Source organism: Phocoena sinus, chromosome 19, assembly GCF_008692025.1.
Source record: "Phocoena sinus isolate mPhoSin1 chromosome 19, mPhoSin1.pri, whole genome shotgun sequence".
In the NCBI taxonomy this organism is placed as follows: domain Eukaryota; kingdom Metazoa; phylum Chordata; class Mammalia; order Artiodactyla; family Phocoenidae; genus Phocoena; species Phocoena sinus.
In genome coordinates this window covers 58,510,882-58,535,462 of record NC_045781.1, presented here as the reverse complement: position 1 = coordinate 58,535,462, position 24,581 = coordinate 58,510,882, and the positions used below count along the sequence as shown (strand labels likewise).

The 24,581-nt window shown below is 67.0% G+C and overlaps 1 protein-coding gene across 5 annotated transcripts in view; it reads left to right on the top strand.

Annotated features, from left to right (window-relative positions):
- The window catches only part of PIEZO1 (piezo type mechanosensitive ion channel component 1), a 54,331-nt gene that overhangs the window by 29,298 nt on the left and 452 nt on the right, over positions 1–24,581 (top strand). The window contains exons 3-50 of one of the 5 annotated variants that reach the window (XM_032612012.1): positions 1,183–1,305; positions 2,267–2,309; positions 2,420–2,558; positions 5,319–5,487; positions 5,634–5,847; positions 5,937–6,108; positions 6,193–6,306; positions 6,386–6,470; positions 7,140–7,240; positions 7,544–7,804; positions 8,436–8,547; positions 8,660–8,838; positions 8,976–9,124; positions 9,201–9,383; positions 9,752–9,846; positions 9,962–10,116; positions 10,240–10,416; positions 10,877–11,002; positions 11,076–11,276; positions 11,689–11,893; positions 14,728–14,832; positions 15,405–15,558; positions 15,776–16,019; positions 16,095–16,191; positions 16,283–16,454; positions 16,862–16,951; positions 17,028–17,122; positions 17,407–17,478; positions 18,071–18,171; positions 18,473–18,554; positions 18,625–18,681; positions 18,771–18,943; positions 19,048–19,133; positions 19,322–19,513; positions 19,602–19,860; positions 19,931–20,119; positions 20,380–20,638; positions 20,877–20,997; positions 21,076–21,223; positions 21,304–21,518; positions 21,625–21,783; positions 21,864–22,011; positions 23,293–23,481; positions 23,586–23,678; positions 23,756–23,928; positions 24,007–24,129; positions 24,203–24,282; positions 24,375–24,564. In XM_032612012.1, coding sequence (XP_032467903.1) covers positions 1,183–1,305; positions 2,267–2,309; positions 2,420–2,558; positions 5,319–5,487; positions 5,634–5,847; positions 5,937–6,108; positions 6,193–6,306; positions 6,386–6,470; positions 7,140–7,240; positions 7,544–7,804; positions 8,436–8,547; positions 8,660–8,838; positions 8,976–9,124; positions 9,201–9,383; positions 9,752–9,846; positions 9,962–10,116; positions 10,240–10,416; positions 10,877–11,002; positions 11,076–11,276; positions 11,689–11,893; positions 14,728–14,832; positions 15,405–15,558; positions 15,776–16,019; positions 16,095–16,191; positions 16,283–16,454; positions 16,862–16,951; positions 17,028–17,122; positions 17,407–17,478; positions 18,071–18,171; positions 18,473–18,554; positions 18,625–18,681; positions 18,771–18,943; positions 19,048–19,133; positions 19,322–19,513; positions 19,602–19,860; positions 19,931–20,119; positions 20,380–20,638; positions 20,877–20,997; positions 21,076–21,223; positions 21,304–21,518; positions 21,625–21,783; positions 21,864–22,011; positions 23,293–23,481; positions 23,586–23,678; positions 23,756–23,928; positions 24,007–24,129; positions 24,203–24,282; positions 24,375–24,564 — 7,069 coding nt within the window. Of the gene's footprint in view, positions 1–1,182; positions 1,306–2,266; positions 2,310–2,419; positions 2,559–5,318; positions 5,488–5,633; positions 5,848–5,936; positions 6,109–6,192; positions 6,307–6,385; positions 6,471–7,139; positions 7,241–7,543; positions 7,805–8,435; positions 8,548–8,659; positions 8,839–8,975; positions 9,125–9,200; positions 9,384–9,751; positions 9,861–9,960; positions 10,117–10,239; positions 10,417–10,876; positions 11,003–11,075; positions 11,277–11,688; positions 11,894–14,727; positions 14,833–15,404; positions 15,559–15,775; positions 16,020–16,094; positions 16,192–16,282; positions 16,455–16,861; positions 16,952–17,027; positions 17,123–17,406; positions 17,479–18,070; positions 18,172–18,472; positions 18,555–18,624; positions 18,682–18,770; positions 18,944–19,047; positions 19,134–19,321; positions 19,514–19,601; positions 19,861–19,930; positions 20,120–20,379; positions 20,639–20,876; positions 20,998–21,075; positions 21,224–21,303; positions 21,519–21,624; positions 21,784–21,863; positions 23,679–23,755; positions 23,929–24,006; positions 24,130–24,202; positions 24,283–24,374; positions 24,565–24,581 lie in introns of all 5 variants that reach the window. The other 4 variants (XM_032612010.1, XM_032612009.1, XM_032612013.1 and 1 more) reach the window with 4 other exon arrangements.

Sequence of the window (24,581 nt, the reverse complement as noted above, 5' to 3'; positions counted from 1 at the left end):
CCCACACTGGCTTGACCCCCCTCCCCTTCTGAAATCAGAGCGGCCCTTTGGCCTCACCAACACTGCGGTCAGCCATCCTCTATCCTCTCGTTCTCCATCCACCCATTCATTCATGTATCTGTCCTCCCATCCATCCATCCATCCTCTCATCCATTCATCCATCCCTCTTTCCATCCATCCATCCATCCATCCTCCCATCCATCCATCCTCCCATCCATCCATCCTTCCATCCATCTGTTCAATTTATCTGTCCTCCAATCCATCCATTCATCCATCCCTCCTTCCTTCCATCCATTCTTCCATCCATCCCCCATCCCATCATCCCCCATCCGTCTCTCCTCCCATCCATCTATATCTCCCATCCATTCCCTCATCTATCCCACATCATACATCCTCTCATCCACCATTTATCCATCCTTTCTCCCATCTATCCATCCATCCTTCATCCTCCCATCCGCCCATCTATCCTCCCATCCATTTGTTCCCCATCCATCCCCTCATCCCTTCGTCCATCCATCCATTCATTCCTCCTCCCATACATCAACTCATCGTGTGAATTCCCGGGGTACAGCCGCCTCTCGGAGCCTGAGGCTTTGCTCTGGGCAGGAGAGCATGCCAGGTTCGATAGGCGGTGTGGTTGAGTGCTGGGCGGGGCCTTCCCTGCACGGTGCACACTCTCAGCCCGCGCTGGGCATGAAGCGGCACCCCGCTGCCAGGGCCAGGCAGCAACACAGATGTTTCCGGGGTACATGAGCAAAACGGAAGGTGGCCCCCCAGCCCGAGGGGGCTTTTCCTTCCTGCACTGGCTCTGCCCCCACTGCTGCACGCCCCAGGAAGGGGACAAGACCAAGCGCAGGCAGGATGGGCATACTGTACTCTGATCCCTTGCTGTGCGACTGTGGGCAAGTCACTTCACCTCTCTGTGCATTCCCGTCTGTGAATTGGGGTCGTGATAGCGCTGGACCACGGGGCCGGGTGAGCTGTCAGTGGGCTGCGTGAGCTCGCTTCTCACGGCCCCATAAGACCCTGGGTCCGTGCTGGGTGCGTGTCTCGGGCTGGTGCGCACATCCTGGCTCGGCTGGTAGCCAGGGCTGAGTGGCCTTGAGCGGTCTGCTCCCTCCGCATCCCCCCGCTCCAGGCCTGGCTGCATGCCGGCCCCACCGCTCCCGTCTCTGCCTCCAGGTCACACCGGCCGCCTCCTGCGAGCCCTGCTGGGTTTCAGCCTCCTCTTCCTGGCAGCCCACCTCACCTTCCAGATATGCCTGCACACCGTGCCCCACCTGGACCAGCTTCTGGGGCCGAGCTGTGAGTCACGAAGGGCCGGGAAGGGGGTGCCCGGGGGCAGCAGGCCCGGGGGAGAGCCGATGGCCTCCTGAGGGACTGGAGAGCCTGGGGAGGGTCGGGGAGCCTCAGGCTCCTCGGAAAGGTCAGCTCAGCCTCAGGGGCCGCCCTGCCTCACCCAGGCCCTGCCTAATATGGGCCGCCTCTGAGTGCCCAGCCACGATTTACATCCAGCCCAAATGGCCCAGCTTTAAGTGCCCCGGTAATAGGTGCTGGTCCCAGAGCACTGTGTCCGGGCAGCCCCGGTCTTCTCAGGCCCCTCCGTCTCCCATCTTCCTCCTGAGCCCTCTGGGGCAGAGAGACTGGGCCGAGGGCCCGGGCCCTGGTGTGCCGCCCGCCCAGTGTCCTGCGCCCTTTCACCCCGAGGATGGAGTCCCCAGCCGGCGCCCAGCCCTCCCACCTCCACTGACACTAGCGCCCCAGTGTTCAGACGACGGAACCCTGGGCTCCCCTCCCCACTGCCCGGTGGGGTCTCCCACCTCCACGTCCTAGTGGCTCGTGGCGGGCAGGATGTCCCACCCCGCTTCCCATTTTCATTCCGTGAAGATCGTGCCTCTCCTGCAGTTTAGGAACTGGAGAGAAGTCAGGTGCCTCGAGGGCCCGCTGGTCCTGGCGGCTCTTAGACCAGCCCTCCCCACTCGGGCCCCCAGGGAGCAGCCGGCCTCGGCCGATGGGTCCGAGAGCCCGGTCCAGCCTCCCGGGCCACACAGCACCCGGCTGGGCCATGAAACCCATTCTGCCAGGCAGAAGTAATGGGCCTTGGTCTGCCCAGCTTTCCCCGGCTGGGCCTCAGTTACCCTACCGGGGGAGGCAGCGTTCTCAAGCACCCCCGGACACCAGGGGTTCCGTGGCCCTCCTGGCAACACGGAAGGGGTTTCTCAGCACCCGCCCGCCTGACCCGGTTCCCCCGTGCGTCTCTCTGCAGGCAGCACCTGGGACACTGTTTCCCGACACATTGGGGTCACGAGGTGAGTCCCCCAGCCTCCCTCGGGGATTTCCTGGGCCTCCAGCTCCCGGGGTGCCCCCTGCTGGCACCTGCCCCCCTGAGCCGGCCACGGGCTTTCCCTGCCCTCCACAGGCTGGACCTGAAGGACGTGCCCAATGCCATCCGCCTGGTGGCCCCCGACCTGGGTGTCCTGGCGGCCTCCTCCCTGTGCCTTGGCGTGTGCAGGCGCCGTCCGCAGACGGCCCGGCGGAGCCAGCGTGCCCAGGAGCCGGTGAGGGATGGGGGCGCGCCTGTGTCCCAGCCATCTGAGGACTATTGTACTTTCTCTTTCTTCCTCCGTTTCTTATTTCTTTCTTTCTACAAACGTGGATGTTTTAGTTGTAAAAGTCCGTATATGCCCATCATGGAGAGACACGGCAACGGAGGAGGTCAAGTGCACGTCCCTGTGGGGGGTTGCTAGCAATGCAGCGCGTGGTCCTAGCGCGTGCAGGGACCCCAGGCAGCGCCTGCGCCTTTTAAGCTGCCCCCCTGGAAGAGGGTCTTCGGGGCCGCAGGGCAGTAGGGAGTCAGCGCTCTTAGAGGATGGTCTGCGCCAGCCGTCAGGGAGCACCTAGGGACCGACAGAGGGACAGACAATGTCTGAGCAGCCGTGCCCACAGTGGGGCCATCGGTGTGGGCTGTGTGTGTCAAGGCGCAGGGGCTGTGTCGGTTCAGAGGCCTGAAGCAGGGCCCTCCGCCAGAGTCCTCGGGGTCCCCCTGGGCTCTACCCTCCGTGTCCTCTCCTGTCTCTGCACGAGGGCTGTGGTCTGGAGCCCAGTCTGGGCCCCTCACACTCGGCCTCAGCCTCTGTCGAGTAGGGCCTGGTCTCCAGGGCTGGGCCGGGTCTGTGGCCATCCAGGGTCCTGCCCGGGAGGCCCTGGGGGGCCACAGGCTCACGCCCTCAGCCCCAGTGTCCACTGGCCCAGCAGCTGATGCTTGCGGAAACGAGGACCTCAGTCCCCGGGGAGAAGGGGACTTCCTACCGCAGGTTGAGGTGGGGCTCAGCCTACAGCTGACCTGCCCGTCCCCCGAGTCCTGCAGTGCAAGGCTGGCACCCGCATTTCAGAGGGGGAGACGGGGGCCTGGAGGTAGAGTGGCTTTTCCAGGCACTTGTGGGGGTCAAGTGGGGCTGGGACCGCCCTGCTGCCTGCCCTCGGGGTGGCTCCCTGACTTGGCCGTCCCCCTCCGTCTCCCCGGTGCATGGGCACCGGCGGGCGCAGGGGCCGGGGAGGCCTCTGTTTTCCTCGTTAGCAGACCCGGGGCTTCCCAGAACAGCTTCACCGGGAAGGGGCTGGCTTGTTCCCCACGCCTGGGGCGGGCGGGAGGGGCCAGCTCCCCAGCCCACGCTGCCCATCACCCCTCAGAGCACAGGGCTGTCCTGTCAGCCCCTGGGGGCTGAACTCCGGCCCCGGGGCGGCTGGTGTAGACAGACCTCAGAGCAAGGCCACGGGGGCCCATCACAGGCGCCCGGAGTTCAAGGCCAGAAGCAGCCCCAGCGCCCCTGTGTGGATGCTGCCGCCTGGCAGGGCCGCGGCACACGCGACTGCACACGATCTGTGTACACACGCCCGTCCTGACTTGGCACACGTGGGCCTGTGCCTGCCCTGAGGGGGTCATTGGGGCTGCGGTGGGAGGTGCGTCCCGGGGGTCCGGCCGAGGCGGGGCTGGAGCCGGGCCTGGGTGGGCTGGACCATGCGGGCGGCCCCCAGCAGCTGTCCTTCTGCCCAGCAGCTGCCTCTGTTCTTCCCACTCCCAGAAACGCTCATTTTCCACGGCAGCTTTCCCAGGGCCGGGGCCAGGCTGTGGGCAGGGTTGAGCTCGGGCCTGGCTGTAGTGCCTTCCGGCAGCTGTCCCCCTATCCCCCCGTCCTGGTGCATAATGGGGGGACCCTGGGTACTGCTCTGACCCCAGGGCTGGGCCTCTGCCCTGGCCTGTCCCCTCCCCTCCTTCCAGGCACGGCTCAGTGGCACCTCCCTGGGGCCTGCCCCGTGCCCCACCCTCATTTGACAGGCAGAAAACAGACTGAGAGCGGTTAGGGGGCTCACCAAGGCTGCACAGGCAAGACCCCTAACCCCCGACTCGAAGCCGGTGTGTGACTGACCGGGGCACCGGGCCCCTGAGCCCGTGCTGTCAGCCTGGACACCAAGGGCCGCCTCCGCCACGGGGCAGGGCATAGGCACGGCGCCCATGTTACAGCTGGCGTCTGACAAAGTGTCTGTGTTCTTTCTGCCTCCCCCGGGCCTCCCTGCTTCCAGGAAGCTGCTCTGTTCTGGGAAACCCTGAGGTGGGACCAGGGCAGCGGGCCCTGGTGGTCTCTGCGCCCCACAGGCAGTTGAGGCCGAGAAGGGCCGCCCAGGTGTGCGTCTCACTCTCCAGAGGCCCCACTAGGCAGCAGAGCAGGAAGAGGCTGCACCCTGGGCGCTGTCCTCCCTGGCTGTGTGATTGGGGGTCCCCTCCGAGCCTCCGTCGCTGTACTGACGAGGAAGGTGCCGTGGGGCCAAGGCTAGGGTGTAGAGGTGCCCTGTAGCTGTAGAGTGAGACGCACACGTGGCTGTGCTGTGCACTGCTTTTCTTTTCCCTAAAAATCCCCACGCGGGCCCTCTCAGGCCAAGGGCACCGGGGACAGATGCAGGAACCTGTGGGCCTGCCCTGTCCTCAGGGTCCCCTGGTGGGGGTGGGGAGTGAAGAGGCCCTTGAGGGGCTCCAGAGCACCGTGAGGTCAGCCTGCACGGGTCGGTCACCTGAGCGCCAAGCCTTGGCAGGAGCGTGTCTTGCTGCCGCAGTGGGCGCCCTCCCGGGCTGTGAACCCGAGCGAGGCGGTGGGAAGACGGTGGGCGGAGCTGGGCCTGGAGGGCAGCGCGCGGCCATGCTCAGGCTGGCGGCCCCGTGTCCCCGGAGGGCCCGCGGCAGGTGTGGGGAGGGGCGGGTGTGGGGCTGCAGGGGTGGCCCCTCCCCGCGCACCTGACTTGCGCCCGCCCCGTGACCTCGGCAGGACCCTGATGACGGGGGCGTGGACACCGGCTCCCTGGTAGGGCTGCGGGAAGCCCCTGCACTGCCCCACAAGCGGAAATCTTGGCTGGCCGCCCGGTTCCGGATCACAGCGCACTGGCTGCTGTTGGCCGCTGGGCGGACTCTGGCCATAGTGCTCCTCGCGCTGGCAGGTACCCCCTGGGCAGGGAGCTGGGACCCCACCACTGGCGGTCACACCGGCAGGGGTCTCGGCAGCCCAGCTCCCCACTGAGCAGCGAGACGGCGGTCCGGCTGCCCAGGCCGGGCGTGACCCTGTGCGCCTCTGCCTGGCCTGCAGGCATCGCCCACCCGTCAGCTTTCTCCAGCGTCTACTTCCTGCTGTTCCTGGCCATCTGCACCTGGTGGGCCTGCCACTTTCCCATCAGCCCCCTGGGCTTCAGCGCACTCTGCGTCACGGTGGGCTGCTTTGGCGCCGGCCATCTCCTCTGCCTCTACTGCTACCAGACGCCCCTTGCCCAGTCCATGCTCCCGCCTGCCAGCATCTGGGCCAGGTGAGGGCTCGCCCACGGTGCCCCGGCCCTGCCCGCCTCGCACCCGTGAACTTCCTCGCCGCAGTCAGTAACGCACCTTCTGTGGGCAGGGTGTTCGGGCTCAAGGACTTCGTGCTGACCCGCAACTGCTCCAGCCCCAGCGTGCTGGTCCTCAACACCGGCCACGACTGGCCCGTCTATGTGAGCCCTGGCATCCTGCTCCTTCTCTGCTACACCGCGACCTCGCTCCTGAAGCTCCAAGCGCGCTGGCCCGCGGACTGGGTCAGTGCCCAGGCCGGCGCCCTGCGTCCCCGCACCCCTCGGGCCGGGACGGGGGGGCTGAGCTCTCCCCTCCGGCCTCCACAGGGGAAGGAGGCGGCCGGGGGCGACATGGAACTGGAGGTGGAGCTGACCGAGGTGGACCAGCGGCCCCAGGGCCAGGCCAGGGCTCCAGCCCCCAAGGAGGAGGCGGCCACGCAGGTGAGGGGTGCGGACTGAGCGGTGCGGCTGGCGCCCCCATGCCCCCGGGCTCGGCTCACGGGCCTTGGCTCGTCTGCAGCGCACGACGGCCGTGCCGCCGGACCCTGAGGACAACTGCATCGTACACGACCTCACTGGCCACAGCCCTGTCCGGCAGCGGCCCCGTGAGTATGGTGCGGCCGCACGGGTGCTGCCCCCTGGTGGCCTCGCCCGGGGCGGGCGCCGTATCTGTGATGCTCATGGAACCCGAGACCCTGCGGGGGTCTCCAGGCTCCCACCCGCTCCCCACCTGCCTCCCAGTCCCCAGACACCTTGACTGCTCTGCCTTGGGCTGCCTCTGCGGCCCTGGGAGCTGGGAAGACAGTGTCCCCAGGGCAGGGCTCTGGGGTGCTTCTTCCTTTTCCCTTTTGTTTTTGTGCTAAAGCCTCGACTTCCATTTTACACAGTAGAGGATGAAGCCGCTGGCCTCAGGGGCTGGCGTCTGGGGACATGGGTGCTCACGGAGCTGGAAGGGGATCAGGGCAATCTCCTCCACCCCATCCCTTCAGAGTCTCGGAAGCCAAGGCCTGGAGAGGGGCGAGGACTGGCCAGGGTCCCACAGCACATCGGGAACAGGGTCGGACGGGAGCCCGGGCCCTTTGCCCGTGTGTTCCTCCCCCAGTGCCCTGTGAGCCTGTGCCAGGTGTGGCCCCCCTCCACCTAGGCTGTGGCTCCAGCACGCTGTCTGCATTTTCGGGCCACTCGGGTGTAGGCAAGGGGCTCGGGCCTATTGACGTTGGAGTTTCCCCAGCAGGGGTCTCGCCTCCCTGGTGACCCCTGCCCTCACCCCTTAGCGCGCTCCAGGCTGACTGGGCCTAAGGAGACGTCTCCGTTGCACGGCCTGGGCCACCTCATCATGGACCAGAGCTACGTATGTGCCCTCATTGCCATGATGGTAAGGGCGCTGGCCTGGGCCACCCCTCGGGCTGGGGCTTCCTGCGGGCTCCCTCGCGACAGATGGTGTCCTGGTGCCTTGTCACCAGAAGCGGTTGGGGCTGTGACCTGCTAGGCCAAGAGCAGCCCCGGCCAGCCCCCAGCCGCGTGTGTGAGTGTGCCTGGGCAGCTCTCCGGGCCAGCGGGGCAGGTTGGCCTTCCTGTCTGAGCCCCGGGGGTCCACCACCTCATTAGCCTGGGGGAACGGGGTATGGGTGCCGGGCCGGGTGTCCTGCGCAGTCCTACCCACGCCTCGGCCGTCCAGGTGTGGAGCATCACCTACCACAGCTGGCTGACCTTCGTGCTGCTGCTCTGGGCCTGCCTCATCTGGACCGTGCGTAGCCGCCACCAGATGGCTATGCTCTGCTCGCCTTTCATATTGCTCTACGGGCTGGCGCTCTGCAGCCTGCGCTACGTGTGGGCCATGGACCTGCGGCCCGAGCTGCCCACCGCCCTGGGCCCCGTCAGCCTGCGCCAGCTGGGGCTGGAGCACACCCGCTACCCCTGCCTGGACCTGGGCGCCATGGTGAGCCTCCTCCCACCCCCCTGCGTGCCTGTGATGACGCCGCGCTGCCCGTTAAGCCCCTAGTGCCGTGGGCGCTCTGGAGGCCGGAGCCCACGTCTGGTGGTCACCGGGGTCACCCAGCCGGCCCGAAGTAGTTGCTCGAAGAGCGTTTGTTGAGTGAACGAGTGACGATCTCGTGTTCCTGGGGGTGCCATCCCATCTGCCTGACCCGGGCTCTGTGAGCATCGCACGCGGCCCCTGGGTCTCAGCGGGCGTCTGTGTCTTTGCCGTGCCCCCTTCTGGGACAGACCGTTGCACCTGGGCGGCCGTGCAGCTGCCGGTCACGTGTGGGGGCCTGTGAGTTAGTTATATCTCACTGTGCAAGCCCAGGAGCCTGCAAGTGTGCAAACACCTGTGACCCCGTGTCCCCTGCGGGTCTGTGTGCAGATGAGGTGGTGTGTGAGTGCAGGGGCTGCTGTGTGGGAGCGTGTGCATGTGCGTGAACTCGTGCCCGCGTACGAGAGGCTGAGCTTCTGCCTGCAGGGAGGCTGGCGCGCGGGGGCCGGGCAGGCCGCCTTCCTGCTGCGGTCTCACCCAGGCCCCCGGCTCCACCGGCCGGGCCCCACTCAGTGCCGCCGCCCCTGCCCCCCAGCTGCTGTGCACCCTCACCTTCTGGCTTCTGCTGCGCCAGTTTGTGAAGGAGAAGCTGCTGAAGAGGGCGCGGGACCCCGTGGCGCTGATGGAGGTCACTGCGGCCGCCGCAGGTGAGCGGGCCGGGCAGTGGGGGGAGGGGGGAAGGGGCGCGGCCCCGCCCCCACCCGCCCGGTCCTGAAGCTGCACCCCGCTCGCCCCCCCCCCCCACCGCCTGGCCTGCAGAGCCCACCCAGACGCGGACGCTGCTGCGGAGCCTGGGGGAGCTGGTCAGGAGCGTGTACGCCAAGTACTGGGTCTACGTGTGCGGCGGCATGTTCATCGTGGTCAGCTTCGCCGGCCGCCTTGTCGTGTACAAGATCGTCTACATGCTGCTCTTCCTGCTCTGCCTCACCTTCTTCCAGGTACGGGGGCGGGGCGCCGGGGGCGGGGCGCGGGCGTGCAGGGGTGGGGTGGGGGCGGGGCGCGGGGGCGTGCAGGGGTGGGGCGCGGGCGTGCAGGGCCACGCGCGGCTGACCTCACCGCGCCTGGCCGTCGGCAGGTGTACTACAGCCTGTGGCGGAAGCTGCTCAAGGCGTTCTGGTGGCTGGTGGTGGCCTACACCATGCTGGTGCTGGTGGCTGTCTACACCTTCCAGTTCCAGGACTTCCCCGCCTACTGGCGCAACCTGACCGGCCTCACGGATGAGCAGTGAGTGTTGGGCACGGTGGGGGGGGGAGGGGTGGCGGCTGCTGCGCTGGCGGCACTGACAGCCCCTCCCGTGCAGGCTGGGGGACCTGGGCCTGGAGCAGTTCAGCGTGTCCGAGCTCTTCTCTAGCATCCTGGTCCCGGGCTTCTTCCTGCTCGCCTGTATCCTGCAGCTCCACTACTTCCACAGGCCCTTCATGCAGCTCACCGACCCCGAGCACCGCCCCCCGCCCAGCGCCCGCACCCTGCGCTGGGCTCACAGGTGCGCCCGTCCTCCCTCCTGGTGCCTGGGGGCCTGCAGAGTGTCCCCTGAGCCCGCACAGGGGAAGGCCGGTCTCGGGCGGGAGTGGAGTCTGTACGGTTAGGGCGGGAGACCCAGAACAGGGTTGAGCGCTCGGCCGCTGCCTGCAGATGCCGGGGCCTCAGGTACTGGATGTTTTCTCCAACCCGCGGGGATCACGGCGTCAAGCCGGGCCCCACTCTCCCACCTAGTGGCTGCAGCACAGGGGTCCCAGTGCTGGGGTGGGATGGCAGGTGGGGCTTCTCTTGTCTCTGGGGAGGCGGGAATGGGAGGGGCTGCAGGGCACCCCGGAATGCGGGAGGGAAGGACACTGCAGGGTCCTGTCCCAGGCAGGACACGGTGAGCGGGACCCCCCTGCTGCAGCAAGAGGAAGAGGCGGCGGCACCCAGAGACGAGGGGCTGGGCGTGGCCGGCCCCCAGCAGGGTAAGCTCCAGGTGCCTGGATCTCGAGCCCCGGAGCCCCGTCGGTACACGGGATGGGACGGCCCAGGCCCCAGAGGCCCTGTCCCCCGCTCCTCACGGGCCCCCCAACCCCCCAGCCAGCAAGTGGGGCCTGGTGGCTGAGCGGCTCCTGGACCTGGCCGCCGGCTTCTCGGACGTCCTCACCCGCGCGCAAGTGCTCACGCGGCGTCTGCTAGAGCTGCACGTCTTCAAGATGGTGGCCCTGTACACCGTGTGGGTGGCCCTGAAGGAGGTGAGTGTGGGCACGCTCAGGCACTCCCACCGGCCTCCCTGGAGCCGGTACCAGCGCGTGGCTGCGGATCGTGGGCCCGCGGGGAGGGCGCAGCCCCGCCTGCCACTGCCCGCCTGCCCACAGGTGTCCGTGCTGAACTTCCTGCTGGTCGTGCTGTGGGCCTTCGCCCTGCCCTACCCCCGCTTCCGGCCCATGGCCTCCTGCCTGGCCACCGTGTGGACCTGTATCATCATCGTGTGTAAGATGCTGTACCAGCTCAAGGTCGTCAGCCCCCACGAGTACGCCAGCAACTGCACCGAGGTACGGCCGCTGCTCCGGCTTGGGTGCAGGGACGGATGCGGAGGGCCTGGGCTTCCTGCGGAGGACCCACTCCCCAGGTTGAGACCTCTGGGTTCAGAGGTGTGTCCCGACCCGGCTGACTTCCTGACGGAAGTGCAGGTCCTGGCGTGAGGGGCAGAGGCCTGATGTCCGCTGGAGGGAAGTGCGGGGCTGCTCAGGGAAGCTCGCCCGCAGATTTCTCTTCACTCTCCCAGCCCCTGCTGGTGGCCTCCCTGTCCCCGAACACCATCCGTGTGCCCTTCCCTACGGAGGTGGGTTGGAGGCTGACAGCGCCCCACGTCCCTGGCTGGGGACAGCTGTGCTCCGGCGCAGACCCGTCGGAGCTGTGGCTGCAGCAGGGGTGTCGCGTGGGGCTGGCGGTCCCCGGGGTCAGCGTCCGGTTCCTGGTGGGCAGGAGGTGCTGACGCCGCCCCTCCCCCAGCCCTTTCCCAACAGCACGAACCTGCAGAAGACGGAGATCCACGAGTCCTTGCTGTACCGGGGACCCATCGACCCCGCCAACTGGTTCGGGGTGCGGAAGGGCTTCCCGAACCTGGGCTACATCCAAGTGAGTGCGGGGCAGGTGGGCCGGGGGGGTGGAGTCAGGGGCTGGGCGGGGCCTGACTGGCCACGCCCCCCAGAGCCACCTGCAGATCCTGCTGCTGCTGGTGTTCGAGGCCGTGGTGTACCGGTGCCAGGACTACCACCGCCGCCGGCACCAGCTGGCCCCGCTGCCGGCCCAGGCCGTCTGCGCCGATGGCACCCGCCAGCAGCTGGACCGCGACCTGCCCAGCTGCCTCAAGTACTTCGTCAACTTCTTCTTCTACAAGTTTGGGCTGGAGGTGAGGCGGGCGTCGACTCTCGCCTCCTCCCTGGGCAGGCCTGAGCCACTGGGGGTCGTCGCCACCCTCTGTGGGGTCTGCTGCAATGGGCAGGCCCAGGGCGGGGGGAGGGGGGACCACCGAGGTGTGTCAGGTCCTCCAGCTGAGTTGGCCTGCGGAGTGAGGGCGGGGGGCTGGGGCCCCGGCTGGAGAGGGGCTCCGTCTCGACTCCGCCATGGTGCCCCCGCCTTGGTTCCCCCCGCCGTTGAGACGTGTCCAGCCTCTCCGTCCCTCCAGGAGGGTGGCCTGGGCTGTCGTGAGCCCGGACCATTGCCCCCCACCCTGGGCTGCCCAGAGGCAGAGCCAGGAGGGCTCCTCCCCCGGCTCACTGCGTCCCCATCCTGGTCGCCTCGTCCCGCTGTGCCACCCCCAGATCTGCTTCCTGATGGCCGTGAACGTGATCGGACAGCGCATGAACTTCATGGTCATCCTGCATGGCTGCTGGCTGGTGGCCGTCCTCACCCGCCGGCGCCGTGAGGCCATCGCCCGCCTCTGGCCCAGCTACTGCCTCTTCCTGGCACTCTTCCTGCTCTACCAGTACCTGCTGTGCCTGGGCATGCCCCCTGCCCTGTGCATCGGTGAGCGGGGTGGCCTGCGGGCTGGGGTGGGCGTGGGGTGAGTTGGGCGTGCGTGGCTGCACCCAACCTGGGCATCCCAGCCCCTGGAGTGGCCTCAGGCCCCTCCTCCCCGTGCATGGACTCTGTGGGCTGCAGTCGTGCTGGCTCCCTCGCTGGCCTCCCCTCATCCTCTGCTTTCTTTTTGCCCAACGTTCTATTTTGAAAACGTTCAAATAACCGGAGAGGTTGGGAGAATAGTCCAAGGAGCAGCTGTACGCTCTTCCCAGGCAAATGGGAGTCAGTCTGGGCTCCACGCTCCGTACAGCCAGGGCGGGGACCCTCTGTGTTCAGGACGGTGACCACACACGGCCGTCCACCCCCGGTCTGATACGCCATCCATACTCAGCAGCCTCGTCCTCAGGGCCACGTCCCTGGTAGCTGTTGGCTTTGACCAGGAGCTGACGGGAGTGCTTGGCCGTCCTCTTCTCCCATCGCCTTTGGTCAAGACCGTCCCAGCCTCTGTCTCTTGTGAGCTTGCCAGAGTCAGGCCAGGGGGCTCACAGAAAGCCCTGCACTTAGTTCTGTGGGTTGTGCCCCAGAGTGTAGACACTGGGGAATGCTTGGGCAGGAACGGTCCATGACGGGGAGTCAAGTGGCCATCGGGGCGTTGGGGGCCCCCAGCCCACCCTGTCAGGGGACCAGCGCTCTGCCCCGCGCGTCCACGTCTGCTGACTCTCCGGTTGGCGGGACTTCACAAAATGGACGTTTTTGCTTTCTGTTATTCCTGGTACGTTTGTTACTTGGCTTCTCTGCGAGGAGCTTTGATTTCTCTCTCTTCCCGCTCTGTTTCCTGTTGTCTTGGCAGTGGGTGCAGGGTTCTGTCTGAGCGCTTTGTAACCCACCCTGCGTTCCCGCTCACGTTCAGAGCGTCTCAGAGGTGCCCGTGGAGCCCTGCAGGCAGGCACTTTGGTGTCCGCGTCAGTACTTTGGAAGTCAGGCCCCTGCCCTGTGAGAGGCCCCTTTTGGGTCACAGCCCCTGGGTTTCGGCTGAAGAGTAGCAGAAGCAGAGCAGAGTTCCTGAACGTCCTCCACCCAGTTTCCCCGACGTGAACGCCAGCCTCTGAAGCGACCCAGCACAGCGACCAAAGTTAAGAACCAAAATGGGGGCCAGGCCACCAACCACGGCCGGAGCCACGGGCCGCATGGCTGTCCCCAGGGGCCCCCACCGCTCTCGGTCCTCGGCCGGCTCCTTGGCCTCCTTTGTCTTTCATCACCTTGAGACTGGGGGGAGCAGGAAGTGGTCATTTGTAGAACACCCCTCATCCCAGCATCGAGGGGTGTTTCTTCCTTAGACCAGGTTAAGCACTTTTGGCAAGAAAACCACAGCCGTGACCTGCCCATCTCGGTGCGTCCCGCTGGGGCTGGTGTGTCTCATCGCGGGTGACACCCCTTTTCCGCCAGGCTCGCCGCTGCTCGTCACTGTCGCATGTTCACTTGCAGGGCAAGCTTAGGACCCGGCAGGAGTCTTGTCTCCCTGTAGACTCTCGCCCGCTGGTTTCAGCGCGCTCTGTGGATCCGCCCGCAGGGGCTGTCTGGTTTTCTCACAGTGATTTTCTGTCTCCTGTGGTGATCGATTGGCATCGTCTGTAAAGAAGAGCTGTGGCCCTTCTCCCTACTGATCTGTGCGGTTGTTTGCTTTATCTGTAGAGAGAGACTCTGGGCCTGTATCCCCAGGCTTCTGCTGCACTCCTGTCGCTGGTGCTGTGTCCACACCGTACCCGTGTTGGCCCTGGGATACGTCCTCAGCCTTGGGGTCTGCCGGGTGCTGCTGCCTCAGGAGCCGCCCCCGCCCTGCCCCCATCCCAGGAAGTCACCCCCCACCCCGCCCACCCCGCCCCGGAGCCTGGTTCCTTTCCCTGGAGGGTGGAATTCAGAAACCAAGACTTGGGCCCCGGGTGTGCGTGTTGCCATGCCGTGTCACTGCTCCTCTATTCGCCTTGGTGGACAGTGTCTGTGTTCCGTCAAGACGCCGTTTGCAAAGTTACTTAGGGCAGCTCCTTTCTTCCTGGCCCCTCCCGGGAGGCGCGTTATACACGCGCTGTCCAATTAGATCACCTGTCAGTCTGCGCTCCGTCCCGGGCTCCCCCAACCATGTAGTAGAATTCACTGTGTGGTGCTGACCAGCATGTAGAGCTGTGTCCGTCCCCAGGTCCCTGCCCCCCTCCCATCCCCAGCGCCCACCCTGGTCTCCATCCCTATGGTTTGCCTTTGGATGGTGTAACCTAGGAGTCTGGTTTATCTCATGAGATGCAGTTAAGGTGCATTGGGCTGTGGCCTGGATGACGCTTTGCTCACGTTCCTTGCTGGGCAGTTTTCCACGGGTTGGGTGCGCCAGAGCTGGCTTGACCTTTCCCCCCTCGGATGGCACTGGGCCGTTTCCAGGTCTGGGATGTCGGGGATAAGCTCCTGCAGACGTTCGTTCGTTGGGCGGTGCACAGGTGTTTGTGTGGCCGTGGTTTTCAGTTCTCTGGGATGACCACCCGGGGTGGTCCCACTCCTTCATCTCCACGCCAGCACTTGGCATCCACATGGTTTTATTTTAGCCATTCTGCCAGGTGCACAATGAAGCCTCATTCGGGTCCACGCCGACTGTGGCCCACACATGAGGCTGTGCCCCGCCCACCTGCCCATGTACCCCCTCCCCAGCCACTGGCGCCTGGGGCACATGTCCGTGAGAACTGGGCTCGCTGGTCCTGTGTGCTCTGGAGTCTCCGGGTGGGAGTGGGTGTCCAAGTGACACCGGGGACGCTGGGGACGGGTTGGGGTGGTGGGTGATGTGCACCCTCTTCCCACAGACTACCCGTGGCGCTGGAGCCAGGCTATCCCCATGAACTCTGCCCTGATCAGATGGCTGTACCTGCCGGACTTCTTCAGTGCCCCCAACGCCACCAACCTCATCAGTGAGTCCCCTGGGGCCCCTCGTGCACACACGGCACTGCTGGCCATGTAGGAAGCTGTGCAGGTTCCCGCGGGATAGGTGGCAGGCAGGCGCCGACCCTCCTCTGCGGCCAGCGAGGGCTGAATCGTCCAGGCCTTGCGGCCAGTCCAGTCCTACAGTTCCCCGCGGGGGTGTGTTCCGTGAGTGTGCCTGGTCCCACGGGTCCACCTCACGTGCGCTTCCTGCCACACGGTGTGGGCGCAGGTGTGCACACAGGTATGGATGTGGGGGAGGACACGGGTGTGTAGTCAGGCTCACGTTGGCCTCACTTCCTGACAGTCGTGTGGTGCACGTAGACCCCCACGTGTACACATGCAGAACGTGTACAGAGACAACGTGTTCCCCCACATCTGTGTGCGCATCCATGCTGTGTGTAGATGCCGGTGCAAACACGCGTGCATGCTTCCGCCCAGGGCCTGGGGGATGAGGGCAATGCCGGGCGGGAAGTGCCCTGCACCCCGTCGTGGGCCAGGCCTCTGTGCAGCCAGCGCTCCCCGGGGCGCGGCGCGGCAGTGGCCTCCTGTGTGCCCACAGATGACGTCCTCCTGCTGCTCTGCGCCTCCCAGCAGTGGCAGGTGTTCTCGGCCGAGCGCACGGAGGAGTGGCGGCACGTGGCAGGCATCAACACTGATCGCCTGGAGCTGCTGCAGGGGGAGCCCAACCCCGTGCCCAACTTCATCCACTGCAGGTGGGCGTCGCAGAGGCCGCACGGCTCCCGGGGCCGACGGACGCGCCTGGGCTCGAGCGGGACTGAGCCAGGACGCGCGCCGCCAGGGGTGTCTCTGTGGCCGGGACGAGGGGCGGACGCTGGCCCCGCAGCAGGGGGGCCGCCCGGGAGTTCCCCTGGTCCTGGGCTGTGGCGGAGGCGCGGTGACCAGGGCCCAGAGTGACGCTCTGCCCAGCAGGTCCTACCTCGACATGCTGAAGGTGGCCGTCTTCCGCTACCTCTTCTGGCTGGTGCTGGTGGTGGTGTTTGTCACGGGGGCCACACGCGTCAGCATCTTCGGGCTGGGCTACCTGCTGGCCTGCTTCTACCTGCTGCTGTTTGGCACCAGCCTGCAGCAGAAGGACACGCGCACCCGCCTCGTGCTGTGGGACTGCCTCATCCTCTACAACGTCACCGTCATCGTCTCCAAGAACATGCTCTCGGTGAGCCCGGCCCCCAGCCCCCAGCCCCCAGCCCCCGCCCGGGGGCGCCCAGGCTGACCCTCCTCCCGCCTTCAGCTCCTGTCCTGCGTCTTCGTGGAGCAGATGCAGAGCAGCTTCTGCTGGGTCATCCAGCTCTTCAGCCTCGTGTGCACGGTCAAAGGCTACTACAACCGTGAGTGGGCGAGGCGGGCGGCCGGGGCCCCGAGGCGCGTGGGGACGTACGCGGCTTCCAGGACCCTGACCTGGCTGGCGTCCATCCGCAGCCACGGAGATGCTGGGCCGCGACCAGGACTGCCTGCTGCCTGTGGAGGAGGCGGGCGTCCTGTGGGACAGCGTCTGCTTCCTGTTCCTGCTGCTGCAGCGCCGCGTCTTCCTCAGCTACTACTTCCTGCACGTCCGGGCCGAGCTCCGCGCCACTGCCCTGCAGGCCTCCAGGTGGGCCCCCCGCCGCACCCCGGGCCGTCCCTCTGTGACGTGGCCCGCCCCCTAGAGGGAGAACCGAGGAGACAGACCCACTAGGACCCTCTCCATACCCCAGTGGTATGTGGCCTCGGCCCCGGCTCTGCCACCAGCTGGTGCTTTGGGCCGGTCGTGGCCACCGCGCTGGCCTGAGGGCGCATCCCTGCGCTTTGGCTGGTGGGCCAGCGGCTCTCCCACCCCCCACCCCCCCATCTTCTACCCCGTAAGACTGGAGGCTGCGGGAGGGTCTCTCTCACAGAAGCAGCATGCGACAAGGCGGGTGTTGAGCTCTGTGGGCTGGGCCCCTGCTGCTGTGGGTGCGCAGGACCTGGGCCGCCAGGCTGAGCCGGAGCTAATGCCCCACCCCTGCTGTTGCCCCACAGGGGCTTCGGCCTCTACAACGCTGCCAACCTCAAGAGCATCGAGCTCCACCGCAGGGCGGAGGAGAAGTCGCTGGCCCAGCTGAAAAGACAGTAGGTGCCGCGTGGGTGGGGCCACGGGCTCTCTGGCCCCGCCCCACCTTGCGCTGAGCCGCCTCCCGCCCTGCAGGATGGAGCGCATCCGGGCCAAGCAGGAGAAGCACAGGCGTGGCCGGGCTGGCCGCGGCCACCTGCAGGGCTCCCTGGACCCCAGCCAGGAGTCAGGTGAGTGTGGATGGGCCCCGCGTCCCCCGTGTGTCCACGCCTGGTGGAGCCTGCCTGCGTCTGTGCTGTGTGGCATCCCACGGGGCTTCCCGGCCCAACCACCCTGTGCCACTTGGTCTCTCTGTCCCCACGGGCCACGTGGCCAGCCCGTGACTGTCCGTCTGCACTTGTGGTCTGTCCTGCCCCCCCCCCCCCCCCCACACACACACGGCACCACACATGGCCTGCCCCTTTGCTGCCCTGGGGGCTCCCCGCTGGCTCACGCTCACCCCGCCCCTCCACAGGGCCCGGCAGTGCAGGGGGCTCCTCCTCGCCACGGCCACAGTGGCGGCGACCCTGGCTGGACCACGCCACAGGTACTGCCCCCGCCTCGCCTGCCCTGGCTGCCCTCTCAGAGCTGCCGTGTGCCAGGCAGGCCTCCCGCACCCTGGGCGCCGGCTCCCCCGGGACGGAGGGGTCGCGCCCTGCGCTGACCTGGCCGGCACCCCCAGGAGACCCGTGCGTGGGCTCTCAGGTTCCCTGCTGAGCCTCGCTGTCGTCGGGCCACGCCCCCGACCACACGCTCTGTTGTCTCCTTCCTGATGCGTGGGCTCAGAAGCCTGGACCCCGGCTGCTGGTCGGCACTGCCCCTGCTTTTCTCGCCCTGCCTCCACGCGTTTCTCTCGCCTGGTCTGGTCCCGTGCCACCGCTCCCGCCCGTGCCCCGCACACGTGCCACAGTCCCCCAGCCTGCCGCTCACTGCCCGCTGCCCCCATGGCCATCGCTGGGGGGAGGGTGGCGTGCAGGCCTTGGCCCAGGGTCGCAGGCTGTTGAGGGAGTCTAGCATCGCCAGGCTGTTCCCAGACCCGCCCCGAACCGAGGAGACGGACCTGAGGGTCCGGGGGACGAGGAGGGAGGTGTGGAGCCCAGCCACGGGGGCGGCCGGCTCTCAGTGACCCCTGCCCGCAGTCATCCACTCCGGGGACTACTTCCTGTTCGAGTCGGACAGCGAGGAAGAGGAGGAGGTGCAGCCCGAGGATGCCCGGCCGTCAGCACAGAGCGCCTTCCAGGTGAGCACGCGGGCTGGCGGGGCCGCTGTGGCCTGCAGACGGGCTCAGCGTATGCTGGGCACACGTTTTCCTGTCCGTCTTCGGGCCCTTGGCTCTCAGCATGGGGCCTGGCGCTGACAAGCAGGACGTGCTGGGTGGGCGGCACGCACCGCCCAGTCCTCCCCCCACAGCTCCGTGGCCCATTTCCTGCCCAGGCGCAGGGAGCGGACGGCCCCCAGCTGGGCCTCCTGGCCCCAGGCTCCTCGGCTAACGGGATCAGGTCAGGGGAGGCCGCGTGCTAACCTGGGGCCCTGGCCTGCAGATGGCGTACCAGGCGTGGGTGACCAACGCCCAGATGGTGCTGCACCAGCAGCGGCAGGAGCGGGCAGGGCAGCTGCCCACGGGTGAGTCCGGCGGCTGGCGGGTTGCAGGGAGGTGGGGCTGCAAGGCGCTGACCAGCACCCCCGTGCCCAGGCGGTGACCCAAGACAGGAGGCAGAGCTGGCAGAGGGCTTGGAGGATGAGGTATCCGGTGAGTTGGCCCGAGGGCTGGGGGCTGGGGGGCTGGGGGTCTCCCGCTAGCCGCCCCTCCAGCACCGGCATGCCTCGCCCTCGCCGCAGGCCGCAGCCACGTGATGCAGCGAGCGCTGAGCACCATGCAGTTCCTGTGGGTGCTGGGCCAGGCGCTGGTGGACGAGCTGACGCGCTGGCTGCGCGACTTCACGCGGCACCACCGCGCCACGAGTGACGTGCTGCGTGCTGAGCGCTACCTGCTCACGCAGGAGCTGCTCCGGGTGAGTGGGCCGCCCCGCCCCCGGCGCTCACACCACGCCCACTGAGGGCACCCCCACGCCTTCTCGCCCACCGCGGCTGCCCTGAGCCCCTCGCTGCCCTGCAGGGCGGAGAGGTGCGCCGGGACGTGCTGGACCAGCTGTATGCCAGCGAAGCTGAGATGATCCGTGATACCCTGAGCACCCCATCCAGGTAGGAGCGGGGACCCACCCCGCCCGGCCTGTCTTTGGCCCAGAGTGAGGTCCAGCCCCGGCACCTGGGCTGCCGCACAGGGGCAGGCAGCCGGCTGGGCCCTCATCCACCGAGACCCCGAAGCCCTCCAGGCCCACCCCAGAGCCTGAGGGGCGCACAGGACCCCTTGTGACCCGCCCCTCTTGCAGCGGGCTGGGGGCGGAGGAGCCACAGAGCAGCGTGACGAAGGACATCAGCAGCCCTCTGAGTGCCAGCTGTAACACCCAGAGCAGCGGCGAGGAGACGGTCACCGAGCCCGGGGCTTCCCTGCACGGCTCCCGGGAGCTTCCCGCCAGCGGCCGCGCCAGAACGCGCACAGCCAGCGAGCTGCTCCTGGACAGGTGCGCGGGGAGGGGTGTACGGCGGGAGGGCCGGTGGGCCCAGGCCCGCCTGGTGGCCCCAGAGGCTCTGAGCGTGGTCCCCCCGCAGGTGCCTGCACATCCCGGAGCTGGAGGAGGCCGAGCGGTTCGCGGCTGGACAGGGCCGTGTGCTGCGGCTGCTGGAGGCCGTGTACCAGTGTGTGGCCGCCCACTCGGAGCTACTCTGCTACTTCGTCATCATCCTCAACCACATGGTCACCGCCTCGGCCGCCTCCCTGATGCTGCCCGTGCTGGTCTTCCTGTGGGCCATGCTGTCCATCCCACGGCCCAGCAAGCGCTTCTGGATGACGGCCATCATCTTCACCGAGGTTGGCATCGCGGCTGGCGGTGGGGGTGGGGGTCGGGGGCCGGCGCCCCACTGACTCCTCTCGCCTGCAGGTCACGGTGGTTGCCAAGTACCTGTTCCAGTTCGGCTTCTTCCCCTGGAACAGCCACGCCGTGCTGCGGCGCTATGAAAACAAGCCCTACTTCCCGCCACGCATCCTGGGCCTGGAGAAGAGCGACAGCTACGTCAATTGCGACCTGCCGCAGCTCATCGTGCTCTTCTTCCACCGCGCCCAGCTGCTGGTGAGCACACGCGCCGCGCAGGGCCGCTGCCTCCCGCAAACACACACACGGGCTCAGCACACACGGCCGTGCAGGGCCGCCTCTCGCGCGCGCACACGTGGGCACACAGCGCACATGGCTGCGCGCACGCCCAGCCACCTTGCTCCGAGGCAGGCCGGATGCCACGAGGCCCAGCGTGGGCCTGGCCACCTCGCCCACGCCACGTGCTGCCCAGTGCTGCCATGCCGGCCTTCTCACCAGCCCCGCACGTCCCTCCACAGTGCTACGGCCTCTGGGACCACGACGAGGACCCTGTCCCGAAGGAGCGTGACAGGGGTGGTGGGAAGGACAAGGCGGCTGAGGAGGAGCCGGCCCTGCTGGGACCCCAGGGGGAGCCAGGGGTGGCCAGGGCCCCCACTGAGGACGACATCCCGGTGGAAGCCAAGGACGGGCCCCCAGAGCCCCGTGACGAGAGGCTCAGCCTGCGTCTCAGGAAGAGGAGGAAGGAGAGCACAGGACCCAGAGAACGGGTAGCCACTGGTACGAGGGCCTGGCCACGTGCAGCCATCGCGGCCCACCTGGTGGAGCCACTGCCCCAGCTGCGTCCCTGACGGCCACTGCTGGTGACCCTCAGTGGGGGGGGAGGGGGACCCTGCACTCAGTCTGGTCTGTGAGGCGGGGCAATAGCAGCCCCTGTGGGGTCTCGGGATGGTCAGGAGTCTGAGCCGGGCCCAGCCCCGTACCGTGGGCTCCGTCAGCAGCGGCTGCTCCCCCCCAGAAGGCGAGGACAAGGAGGTGGGAGCGGAGGCGGCGGCTGCAGAGAGCGAGGAGAGGCAGAGCCGCCCCTGCAAAAGAGTGAGGGCCCTGGGGCTCCGGCTGCAGAGCTTCTGCCTGTCCCTGTGAGTGACCCGGCCGGGAGCGCCCAGGCCAGGGTGGGTGGGAGGAGTGGGGCCTAGACTGAGGCCGCTCGCCTGCAGGGTCCGAAGCGTGTACTGGCCTGTAAGGCGCTTCTTCCACGACATTCTGCACACCAAGTACCGCGCGGCCACCGACGTCTATGCTCTCATGTTCCTGGCCGACGTCGTCGACTTCGTCGTCATCATCTTCGGATTCTGGGCCTTTGGGGTGAGTTGGGTCTCAGGGCCCCCACGAGCACAGCCCCGCATCTGCGGCCGTGCCCCTGACCTCTGCTCCCCCGGCTACAGAAGCACTCGGCGGCCACAGACATCACGTCCTCCCTGTCAGACGACCAGGTGCCGGAGGCCTTCCTGGTCATGCTGCTGATCCAGTTCAGCACCATGGTGGTTGACCGCGCCCTCTACCTGCGCAAGACCGTGCTGGGCAAGCTGGCCTTCCAGGTGGTCCTGGTGCTGGCCGTGCACCTGTGGATGTTCTTTATCCTGCCGGCCGTCACCGAGCGGTAGGTGCCGGGGCTCCCCGCTGTCACCGAGCGGTAGGTGCCGGGGCGGGGACCGTGGAGCTCCGGCCTCAAGACAGGCACCTGCCCCGGCTCCTGTCCCATCCAGCATGTTCAGCCAGAATGCGGTGGCCCAGCTGTGGTACTTCGTCAAGTGCATCTACTTCGCCCTGTCCGCCTACCAGATCCGCTGTGGCTACCCCACCCGCATCCTCGGCAACTTCCTCACCAAGAAGTACAACCACCTGAACCTCTTCCTCTTCCAGGGGTGAGTGTGGCCGGCCTGGGCACCTGCGGCAGGGCTGTCCTCCCCACCGGCCCTCCTGACGGCGCCCCGGTCTCCGGCAGGTTCCGGCTGGTGCCGTTCCTGGTGGAGCTGCGGGCTGTGATGGACTGGGTGTGGACGGACACCACGCTGTCCCTGTCCAGCTGGATGTGCGTGGAGGACATCTATGCGAACATCTTCATCATCAAGTGTAGCCGAGAGACAGAAAAGGTGCCCGGGCCCCGGGGTGGGGGGAGCAGGGGACACCGGTCACGCCCCACCGGGGTCCCTCCTGGGGTTCACAGCCCACGAAACGTGAGTCCAGAGAGCATCGTCCTAAAAACTTCCTGGAGGCCAGAAGGGGCTTCTTCGAGGGAACAATGAATGTGGCCGTGTTGGGGTGGCCAACCACAGAGGGGCCTGAGCAGACGCCGGGCAGGAGAGCCCTGGCTTCTTGGGCCCTGGTTCACTAGCACGGGTCATGGTGTGGGCACTAAAATGTTAGTTGGGTTTTCATGCTTTTTTTTCTTTTTTAGCAGTTTTATTGATAAAATTCCCACACCTCGTTTGGTGGTTTCTGGTCTATTTAGACTTAGGCGAGCGTCAGCAGTCCATTTAAGCTAGTGCCCGTCACCCGGAGAGAAGCCCATTCCCACTAGCAGTCAGTCCCCAGCCCCTGGCCCCTGTTCGTCTTCTACACGGATGTGCCTGTTCCCGTGGTGCCATTTACGTGGAATCACGGGACACATGGCCTTCCGTGACTGGACTTCACGCTTCTGTCAGCATGACGTGGCCTAGGACACCTTTTTGGGTGCCCTAAAAAACGCCCCCATGGCCATTCACGTCCAGAACTGTGGCCACAGGCCCCCTTTTCTCCTGGGTGCACACCCAGGAGTGGAACTGCCGCGTGGGTGTTGCCTGGCGGGGGCGCCATCCTACCTGCCCACGTGTTACTGTGTGATCTCGCCGGTCCTGGTAGGGGTGAGGCGGTTCTGCTTGTATTTCCTGGTGACTAATAACGTCGAGCATCTTTTCCTGTGCTTGTGGGTCACTCGTGTATCACCTTGGGAAGACGTGCGCTCACGTGTCTCGCCGGCTTTTACTTGGGTGGTTTCCATTGCTGTGAGAGTTCTTTGTGTGTCCCGAACACTAGATGCTTCTCAGAGACGTTTGCCCCGAAGGCTTTTACCGTTTTAGGTCTTAGGTTCGAGTTCACTTTTGCCGAGGGTTTAAGGGCCCAGCGTGACTCTTCAGCACGTGGGTGTCTAGCCGCCCCTCTGCAGAGTCGCAGAGGAAGGGTCTGTTTCTGGCTCTGGGCTCTACTCCCCGGTCCCCACTGTCTTCACTGCCACGGCTTCAGTTTCAATGCTCAGTCAAGGCTCGACTTCGTGGGGGCCACAGGGGAGCCTGAGACCATGGCGCCCGCCGCCACAGAGCAGGGAGGCAGGCTGCTCGGCACAGCGCAGAGCCGCACCGGGTGACCTGTATTGCCCCACGCCCCCCAACCCCCAGAAATACCCGCAGCCCAAGGGGCAGAAGAAGAAGAAGATCGTCAAGTACGGCATGGGCGGCCTCATCATCCTGTTCCTCGTGGCCATCATCTGGTTCCCACTGCTCTTCATGTCCCTCGTGCGGTCCGTGGTCGGCGTCGTCAACCAGCCCACTGACGTCACCGTCACCCTCAAGCTGGGTGGCTACGAGGTGAGCGGCCTCCGCCCGGGAGACGAGCTCGCCCTCCCGTGGCTGCTGGTGGCCTGGGGCGGGGGAGCTCCCGTGGCGCCACGTCACCGTGTCCCCACCGCCAGCCCCTGTTCACCATGAGCGCCCAGCAGCCGTCCATCGTGCCCTTCACGCACCAGGCCTACGAGGAGCTGTCCAAGCAGTTTGACCCCCAGCCGGTGAGTGCCCCCAAACGCAAACGCAGGGATGGGAGGGGGCCCGGCTGTGCCCCGCTGAGGTGCCGCCCTCCGCCCAGCTGGCCATGCAGTTCATCAGCCAGTACAGCCCCGAGGACATCGTCACGGCGCAGATCGAGGGGAGCTCCGGGGCACTCTGGCGCATCAGCCCGCCAAGCCGGGCGCAGATGAAACGGGAACTGTATAACAGCAGCGCCGACATCACCCTGCGCTTCACCTGGAACTTCCAGAGGTGCGTCCCGGGACAGGAGGGGCCGGGCTTGGGGGGGGGGGGGCACGCCCGTGGGGGTCACACCTCGTGCTGTCGTAGGGACCTGGCCAAGGGCGGCACGGTGGAGTACACCAACGAGAAGCACACCCTGGGCCTGGCCCCCAACAGCACCACCCGGAGGCAGCTGGCCAGCCTGCTGGAGGGCACCTCAGACCAGTCCGTGTGAGTGGGGCCTGGGGGCCGGGGGGCTGCACAAGGGCTGGGCTGGGCCTGACCTGCCGGCCTCCTCCCACAGGGTCATCCCCCACCTCTTCCCCAAGTACATCCGCGCTCCCAACGGGCCTGAAGCCAACCCCGTGAAGCAGCTGCAGCCCAGTGAGTGGGGCGGGGGTGCCAGGGCGGGGGTGCCAGCCGTGGCCTCGGCCCCGGACAGGGCGGTGGCCTGATGCCTCCTGGTTCCGACCCAGACGAGGAGGCTGACTACCTCGGCGTGCGCATCCAGCTGCGCAGGGAGCGCGTGGGCTCGGGGGCAGCTGGCTTCCTCGAGTGGTGGGTCATCGAGCTGCAGGACTGCCAGGTTGACTGCAACCTGCTGCCCATGGTCATCTTCAGCGACAAGGTCAGCCCGCCCAGCCTGGGCTTCCTGGCCGGCTACGGGTGAGTGCGGCGGGGCC